This window comes from Triticum dicoccoides, chromosome 2A (genome assembly GCF_002162155.2).
Source record: "Triticum dicoccoides isolate Atlit2015 ecotype Zavitan chromosome 2A, WEW_v2.0, whole genome shotgun sequence".
Lineage (NCBI taxonomy): Eukaryota > Viridiplantae > Streptophyta > Magnoliopsida > Poales > Poaceae > Triticum > Triticum dicoccoides.
In genome coordinates this window covers 708447727-708457252 of record NC_041382.1, presented here as the reverse complement: position 1 = coordinate 708457252, position 9526 = coordinate 708447727, and the positions used below count along the sequence as shown (strand labels likewise).

Sequence of the window (9526 nt, the reverse complement as noted above, 5' to 3'; positions counted from 1 at the left end):
TGCAATTGCTAGGGCCGTCTTCCTTGTGTCTCACTTTGCAGTTGGGGTCGGCGGATGAGGCGGTGCATTCTCAGATGGAATTGAATTCGAAGCCAATTGATCTCCACTTCCTTCCATTCCTCCTCTTCCTCCTCCTCTCGTTTCTCCTTCAGCAGATCTTTGTGGATTTGCCTTCCCATCTCGGCTCCCCCAAAATGGAAGATGTCTCGGTTCCTCTTCATCTCAACTTGATCTACATTCACATAGTGTGCGTATTTGTTGATATGGCAGCAACTGATGTTAGCGTTGATGATCGCAAAATAGTACCGCATGTTAGTGTGTTAGAGGAATTATTTTCTGTTAAAATAAAACAGGACACTGATTTGTTTGATCTTTCCGCCAACGAGAAGGAAGAGAAGTCTCTGGACGTGCATGTATTAAAGGAGAGTAATTACATGCAAGGTGAAGAGGTAAATCAAGACGTGACATCTGCATGCAACATTGATCAAGCAAGGTCTGGCAAGGAAACAGAAACACTCTCCAAATTTTGGAAAGCTAATGGAGCCTACGTACATACATGGGAGTATAGGATCTGTGATCTATTTGACTCAGCCAATAAAATCAAAGAAAGGAATTTGTTTTTATTCTTGCCACTTCCACGTAAAAAGAAGGTCCCTCAATCTGGCAAGACTTGGAGGTTGCTAGTACGTGATTTGCTTTCATTAAAGGATATGGGCTGGGGTCCACCTCAGATTATCATATATGTCGAGATATAAAAGGCAGTTTAATTAGAGATAAGAGTTTGACTTGTTTACGTACACTAGTTTTATTGTTTGTCGGTCAAGTTAAAAGGGTCGGCTATACTAGTATAAATAGCCATAGTACGGTCAATGTAAAGGCAGGTTATTTTTGATAAAATAGACACAATGTGTTTTCAAGGGTAAACACCCGTATCAAGTTTTAGAAGGATCTTTAGAAAACCTCTGTGTTGCGATTTCTTTGTAGAAATTGTTTTTGCGCGTGAGTATCATCGTCGAGATTGATTTTCTCGTACTGGGCCGTAAGGTTCAAACCCTCTATTTTTCGTGCATATCGCGTGCGCGGGTGAGAGGCTACTGCTGCTGAAGGTGGAGTGTCGTGAAAGGTCGGGCCGCAACAACAGACCGGATCTCGCCAACGGGGTTCGGTCCATATCAAGTGGTATCAGAGCAAAGGTTGTTCACGACACAATATTTTTCTTTGAGTTACTATTGAAGTTTTTTTATCATGAGAAAAGATTGTAGCTCGCAAATGATGATGGCGGTCGAGAAGGATCCCTTGCGTTCCTTGCCTTGGTACCAATGCTTTACGCGTGTGCGCGTCGGGCCGACGAGTTGTGCAACATTGATGAATTGCTACTCTAGTATGAATATGGTGAGTCAGACTACGGTTGATGCTTTGAACTTGTCATTGATTGAACATCCAGAACCGTATGAGCTTTGGTGGAAGGACAAATTTGTCAAGATCATGCATCGCGTTGAGGTACGGTTTATTCCATGTGGATATGACGATATGGTCATGTGTGATGTGCTTCTTACGCACATACATACATGTTCAATACTGCTAGAAAAACCATGGACAGATAAAAGACAGTTGACATATCATTCGGTTGGCGAATTTTCTTTTGTTCGTGGAGGACAGTACGTAGCACTTGATTCGTACACATTGGAGAAGTATATGGCTGATCGCAAGAAGCGGGACATTGCTCAAGCTGCATCAGAAGTAAAGAAGAAGAAGGTTGAAGCCGCTGAAAATTTTCCAAGCATCGTTCAAACTGCAAATACAAATATTGTTGAAGAGATAGATTCGAAACCGAGGACGGTTTCGTTTCAAGGAGGAGAGGATGATATGGCCGCAACTGATGTTAGCGTTGATGATCGCAAAATAGTACCGCATGTCAGTGGGTTAGAGGAATTATTTTCTGTTAAAATAAAACAAGACATTGTTTTGTTTGATCTTTGCGCCAACGAGAAGGAAGAGAAATCTCTGGACGTGCATGTATTAATGGAGAGTAATTACATGCAAGGTGAAGAGGTAAATCAAGACGTGACATCTGCATGCAACATTGATCAAGCAAGGTCTGGCAAGGAAACAGAAACACTCTCCAAATTTTGGAAAGCTAATGGAGCCTACGTACATACATGGGAGTATAGGATCTGTGATCTATTTGACTTAGCCAATAAAATCAAAGAAAGGAATTTGTTTTTATTCTTGCCACTTCCATGTAAAAAGAAGGTCCCTCAATCTGGCAAGACTTGGAGGTTGCTAGTACGTGATTTGCTTTCATTAAAGGATACGGACTGGGGTCCACCTCAGATTATCATATATGCCGAGATATAAAAGGCAGTTTAATTAGAGATAAGAGCTTGACTTGTTTACGTACATTAGTTCTATTGTTTGTCTGTCAAGTTAAAAGGGTCGGCTATACTAGTATAAATAGCCATAGTACGGTCAATGTAAATGCAGGTTATTTTTGATAAAATAGACACGATGTGTTTTCAAGGGTAAACACCCGTATCAAGTTTTAGAGGAATCTTTAGAAAACCTCTGTGTTGCGATTTCTTTGTAGAAATTGTTTTTGCGCGTGAGTATCATCGTCGAGATTGATTTTCTCGTGCTGGGCCATAAGGTTCAAACCCTCTATTTTTCGTGCATATCGCGTGCGCGGGTGAGAGGCTACTGCTGCTGAAAGTGGAGTGTCGTGAAAGGTCGGGCCGCAACAACAGACCGGATCTCGCCAACGGGGTTCGGTCCATATCATTTGTGATGAAGTTGCTTGTGGAACCTGCAAACACCAGATATATGTCGTCCAGTAGAACTAGTGACAGGTTAAGCTTGGTGACGGTCAAAGTGCTAAATTCTGGAGTAGCTCATGGCTAAATGGTTCTGCACCTAAGGACATCGCCCCAAACCTACATAAGCTTGCAAGGCGGAAAAATGCCTCGGTGGCGGCTGCTCTCCATCGGGGCCGCTGGATGAAAGGAATCGAGCAACTTAGCACCACTGAGGATCTGATCAGTTTCATTGACCTTTGGCACCGGATACAAGGGGTTAACCTCTCGGATCAACCGGATGACATTGAATGGAAATGGAACGACAGCAAATCATACACTGCTGCCACTGCTTATGATGCCCAATTCATCGGAACCATTGCGAAGCCTGAGTTGAATGCCCTTTGGAAAGCAAAGGTGGAGGGAAAGATCAAATTCTTTGGTTGGCTTCTATCTCAAAATAGACTGCCAACTGCTGATCGTCTTCGCGCGAGAGGATGTGAACACAACGACACCTGCTCCCTCTGCGACCAAACAATTGAGACTGCCGCTCATCTGATTTGTGGATGCCCATTTGCAAAGGAAGTGTGGCAGAAGATCACCACCATGCTGCCTAACATTCAACTTCAAGCAACCTTGCCGTTCACCTCCATCGCAACCTGGTGGAGAAGTTTTGCCTATGGGCAGCAGAAAAAGGCAGCAGCTGCGCTATACTTTGCCTGGAATATTTGGAATGAGCGAAACCGAAGAATATTTCAAAACCTGTCTTCAACTGCTGATATGGTGGCTTGCTTAGCCAGGTCTGACTTAGCATACTTGGACATGGCCAATGTGAGGCCTTAGCTTTGTAAATCTGCTGTATCTCTATCTTTTTGTCTGCCTTAGGGCTTCAGACTTTTCCCTTGTAAATTCCTGAACTATAATGAAAAGGCAGAGCACCTGCCGTTAGCCCTCAAAAAAAAAAAACAGGGAAACATGCTGCCCACTTGTGCTGTATTGAACGAGAGTTACTTGAAACAGCAGTGATGCACCATCGTATTTGATCCTGACCAATACATCAGACCCACTTGAGAGGACGATGGACTGATTACTGAGTGGGTGTTGCTGAACAGATTTGATGCTGTTTAAGTCGAGTCCGACATGGTTGCCGTCAAGGTCATCCTGGTAGCTCTTCCTCGTGTCAAATTCCACGGCTACTAATTGGTTCGTCTTGGCGCCGTCTGTCTGATTGTTGCACACGCCCAGCCACTGGCCACTGCTGTTGCTGGGCAACGACGGATTATTGGTGAGCACAAAGGCCATACCTTCTCCAGTCCCGTTCTGTGGGAGGATGTTGAGCATGAAATCTGTCCTGAAGGAGGTGAGCGCCGTGCGCTTGCTGTTCCACAGCTTGAGGGTCTCCTTGGCATACACCACTCTCCCCGACCGGTGGGTCATGTTGCCGGCGTTCGGCGTGATCTGCAGGGAGTTGTTGGAGATTGCTGAGCCAGGGCTGAAGCTGAAATCATCCCTGTTGCTTGCATTGAAGTTGGGGTATGTGAACTGCAAGCAGCTGCAGGTTCTGCCTAGGATGACAACAGCTGCACAAGCTATGCAGAAGAAGCTCGACAGGCTGCTGGTATTGGGCTTTGTCATGGCTAAATGGTTCCTGTAGCTTCCTGCAACCTTCTCAGAGAAGAGGAAGATACCAGTTCATATGATCCGCGTACTTCGCTTTTCAATATGGACGAGGCCGGGGAGCAGTTGACAAATACTTGGAAGAGACATGGTCAATGGGACTTGTCAGGTACATCGGCCAATACTATCTATGCAGCTGCAGAAAAGTTGCCAATTGTTAAATTAATAGTCTGTGCAAAATGTTCAGCAATATGCTACTCACCAGTAATATATTTGACTAGGTGATCATCCCCTTTTCTTCTCTAGAGACAGATTAAAAGAAGGGTGTCAGCTGGGAGGAACAACGAGGCTGTTGAACAAGTAGAACAGTGACATTAATAACATAAGAAAAACACTAAGATGGTACAGGAAACTGATCCCTGAGGAACTTGGATAGAAATTTCTTCCATCTAACAATTATTTATTGAAGATACCTCATGAATGTAGAACTAGTCTTTGCGGCTGTTACAACCTATAAGTGGTACCAGATTAAAAGAGTGTTGTCTGTGTGGAACAGCGAGGCTGTTGAACAAGTAAAACAGTCACATTAACATAAAAAACACTGAGGGTACAAGAAATAAATTGGTGCCAACTTGATAGTGCCAGCCCTGAACAACCTGGGCCGAAATTTCTTTCATCTAATAATTATCTATTGAAGATGCCTAGTCAATGTAGAACTTGTCTATGGAGCTGTTACAATCAAAGAACAAAGGCATTGTCAATTCAAATATTTGCAAGTTATCCCCAGAAAAGGGAAAGTTTCTCTATGATTACAATTTCTTGGAGTAATCTAGTTTGCTTAAATGCTATCTCTAGTGTGCGTATTTTGAATTATCCTCATATAATGTCTTGATCTAGCGCTTAACATGGAAGATCACATTGGACCAGAGTTTTTCATGCTAAGCTATACAACATGAGGCCAAATTAAGTCTCCCTTCTCCGTTCTCCATCTGTAAAATCAAAAGTGGAACGGATTGAAGTGCATTGTAATTCCTGTAGAAAATTTGAAGTGACTAGAAATAAGAAGTTAAGAGTACTATTGGTCAGACCAAGCCATATGTATCCTAAATGGAAGCACGGATAGAAAATGGAATCAACGAAAGTCAAATAATTTTTCTCACCTGTCCACCGTCTTACTGCCGGGAATTTGTGATCTTAAAGAGCTCGCTTCTCACCGTAAAACCAAGCTGACAAACCTGCCTGAACGTCGCTTTTCTATGAGTCAGTGATCTGCTGTTATTTACCTCGGCCGCCATTGTAGTACCTTTCTTCATATGTTTATGACTTACTGTAGCTTTGTGGGACTCCAAGGAGTTGGATCTGATTAGGTCACTTAGACTAATAGGTGGAGAATTAAAACTTGAGGAATTGATGTTATGGGTTTAACAAACTACAAGTTTTACTTGCATGAAAGTAAGTATTGTAACTCCTTAATCACCGTAAAAGATTTCTTTTGGGCCCAATTATGACCACTTGCTATACCACCCACATGACTTTCGAAGAAGTCAAATCAATTTCATTTTGTATATCCTCTAGCAGAACTTTCAGCCCTTGCAATTCTCCCCTTCTTTTTGAACACATAACAGACAAAAGCAAAAATGTGGAATCCTTGTAAAAACTACATTCAATCTGATTGCACTAATGGTACCAACTAACATTGAAGAAGCGTTTTTTCGATTGATATTTTCCTTACCAAAAAGAAAATGGTGACAGAGTTGGTATGGGCCTTGGTATCCTTTTGCCGGGATCATGTGGAGGTCATCGTGCTAGGTATCTTCTCTGAACAGCTTCTTGAAAACTATATCCACGATGCTCACCTGCCACCTCGCCGTGAGGGAAGTGGAGGTCATGGAGCAGAAACTGTTCTGCTGCCTAGCCCCTCCGGTGAACAGCAACCCGACGTCCGGCAGCTCAATTTCCCGCTGATTGCCTCCCGGAGGCCAAACAAAAGCAGGCTTATTAACCGGCGGCTCCGGCACCGGGGCACCATCGATCAACACCTGCACCACCGTTCTTATGGACGGCCTCTCCCTCGGGTTCGGGTGGCAGCACGCCAACGCTAGCCTCACCGCACAGTCCACCTGCGTCTGCTCGAACTCGCCGTCGAGCAACCGGTCGGCAGCATGCAAGGCCTTCCCCTCGCCGTATAGACTCCAAGTCCAGTCCACGATGTGCATCGTCAAGGGGTGCCCGTCGCTCGAGTAATCCTCCATGCCACGGTGGTCGCTGTCGTGCATGTACTCATACTTCACGGCGCTGCTGGGGCTCCTCCCGCTGACCACCTCCATGATGAAGACACCGAACGCGTACACATCCGTGTCGAGGCTGGCACGGCCGGTGAAGAAGCACTCATAGGCCATGTAGCCGCGAGTGCCGGCCACCGCCTGCGTGGAGTGGTGTGTGATCCCGTCGTACTGGATGACGCGGGCAAGCCCGAAGTCGCCCACCCGCGCGTTGTAGTCCTCGTCGAGCATCACATTGCTGGGCTTGACGTCCCTGTGCAGGACCCTCTTGCTGCTCCCGTGGTGCAGGTAGTCCAGCGCCGATGCCACCCCACAGATGATCTTGTACCGCCGATCCCATGTGAGCTCAAGAGCGCTAATCTCCGACGACGAGTTGCTCTCTCTGGCACTGGCATACAAGAGCTTGTCCAGGCTGCCCATGGGAAAGTACTCTTACACCAGGAGCAGCTCGGATCCCTCGTGGCACCAGCCGATCAACTTGACGAGGTTGCGGTGGGACAGCTTGCTGATCGTGTTCACCTCCGCGACGAACTCCTGCTCTCCTCGGTTGGAATCGGCGTTGCCCATTGACACCCGCTTCACGGCCACCTCCAAGTTCATCCTATTGATGTGGCCGAGGTAAACGGTGCCAGAGCCGCCTCTGCCGAGCTTACGTGTAGGACTGAAGTTGGCAGTCGCACGCCTCAGCTCCCTGAGCTTTTGACCAGACCATGTGCGTCGATCATCTTCTCCAGGTTGCGGTTGGCGAGCCTTCTCTGACGTGTCAACCTTCTCCACATGAAGAACACACCAACCAAACAGGTAGAAAATATAACCAAAGCAGCAATAGCCAAGAACACCTTTATTCCAACTCTTATTCCGACTGTGGCATCATTTTCTATTGTGGTGAAGTTCCAGGACTTTATCTGATTCAGTTGGGTGAAATCGCCCGTGGAACCTGCAAACACCAGATATATGTCGTCTGCCAGATAGTGTGATAGATTAACAATCAAACTTCCGCTGGATTTAAGCTGCCCTCCTATTGTGCTGTGCTGGACTAGATCTACTCCAAACAATCCTGTTGTACCATTGTATGCCATACTGACCCATACATCAGATCCACTTGCGAGGATGATGGACTGATTACTGAGCGGGTATTGCCGAAAAGATTTGATGCTGTTGAAGTCGAAGCCAAAATGGTTGCCGTCAAATTCATCCGCATAGCTCTGCCTGGTGTCGAATTCGACGGCAACTACTCGGTTTGTCTTGGCGCCATCTCTCTGGCTGTTGCATATGCCCAGCCACTGGCCGCTGCTGTCGCTGGGCAAGGATGGATTGTTTGTGAGCATGAAGGCCATACCTTCTCCGGCAGTCCCGTTCTGCGGGAGGATGTTGAGCACGAACTCTGTCCTGAACGACGTGAGCGCTGTACGCTTGCTATTCCACAGCTTGAGGGTTTCCCTTGCGTAGACCACTCTTCCCGACCGGTGGCTCATGTTCCCGGCGTTCGGCGTGATTTGCAGGGAATTGTTTGAGATTGCTGAGCCTGGGCTGAAGCTGAAATCATCCCTGTTGCCTGGGTTGAAACTGGGGAAAGTGAAGTGCAAGCAACTGCAGGTTCTGCCTAGGATGACAACAGCTGCAGACACCATACAGGAAAAACTCAACATGCTGTTGGTGTTAGGTATTGTCATGGCTAAATGGTTCCTATAGCTTCCTGCAACCTTGTCAAGAAAGAGGAAGATGCCAGTTCATATCATCCGCATACTTTGCTTTTCAATGCAGAGGAGGGGAGGAACTGACAACTACTTGGACACAAAGTCAATGGGACTCGTCAGATACCGCCAGCAGTGATATTTCTGCAGCTGTAGAAAAGTTTTTGATTGTTAAATTAATAATCTGTGCAGGCAAAATGTTTGGAGAAATTTTACTTACGTGTAATATATTTGACTACGCGGTCATCTTCCTTTTTTTTACTAGACACAGAACAAAAGATGGGTGTCCGGGAAGAATAACGAGGCTCTTGGACAAGTAGAACAATGACATTAACATAAAAAAACACTGTGGGTACAAGCAACTGATTAGTGACAACTTTGATAGTGCCAGCCCTGAAGAGTTTGGATAGAAATTTCTTTTCATCTAGCGATTCTTCATTGAAGATGCCTCATCGATGTAGAACTTGTCTTTGGAACTGTTACAACTACAAGCATACCAGGTTAAAAGAGGAGTGTCTGTGAGGAACAACAAGGCTGTTGAACAAGTAGAATAGTGATTAGTGACAACTTGATAATGCCAGCCCTGAAGAACTTGGATAGAATCTAACAATTCTTTATTGAAGATGCTTCATCAATGTAGAACTTGTCTTCAGAGTTGTTGCAACTTACAAGTGTACCACAGGCAAAATTTGAAGTGACTGCAAATAAGAAGTTTCCAAAATGATTTGCACATCCATCGCTTTAGGGTCAAGGCAGCTTTTGTTCAACATCTCCTTGACTGGTTACAATCTCTGTTCCTGTAAATTTTTTTCTTTACTTTCTTTACCCAACTCCGGTATGTACAGTCTGTAAGTTCCCCTTAATTTTGTAGGATATACACCGGCGGGCTTCCCCTATGGTATTGCATTCAAAAAAGAAAAGTTTCAGTATGATTGCTCACACCAAGCCTGTACTTATTGTGGCTTTGTGGGATCACAAGGAGTTTGATCTGATTAGATCGCTTAAACTTGCAAGTCAAGGATTAGAATTGACTTGAGAAATTGATGTTCTAGGTCTAATAAACTACTGTAGTTGTATTTCCCTTAAGCCCAACTATGGACACCTGTTATACCAACCACATGACTTTCAAACAAGTCATATCTAT

The 9526-nt window shown here is 45.2% G+C and overlaps 1 protein-coding gene and 1 pseudogene across 1 annotated transcript in view; both read right to left on the bottom strand.

The window, feature by feature from the left end:
- LOC119358153 overlaps positions 1–4424 on the bottom strand; it is a 172964-nt gene extending 168540 nt beyond the window's left edge. The window contains exon 1 of the mRNA XM_037624833.1: positions 4094–4424. Coding sequence (XP_037480730.1) covers positions 4094–4424 — 331 coding nt within the window. The remainder of the gene's footprint in view (positions 1–4093) is intronic.
- A 1787-nt stretch (positions 4425–6211) lies between these two features.
- LOC119358151 lies at positions 6212–8361 on the bottom strand (annotated as a pseudogene).
- Between the last annotated feature and the right edge of the window lie 1165 nt (positions 8362–9526).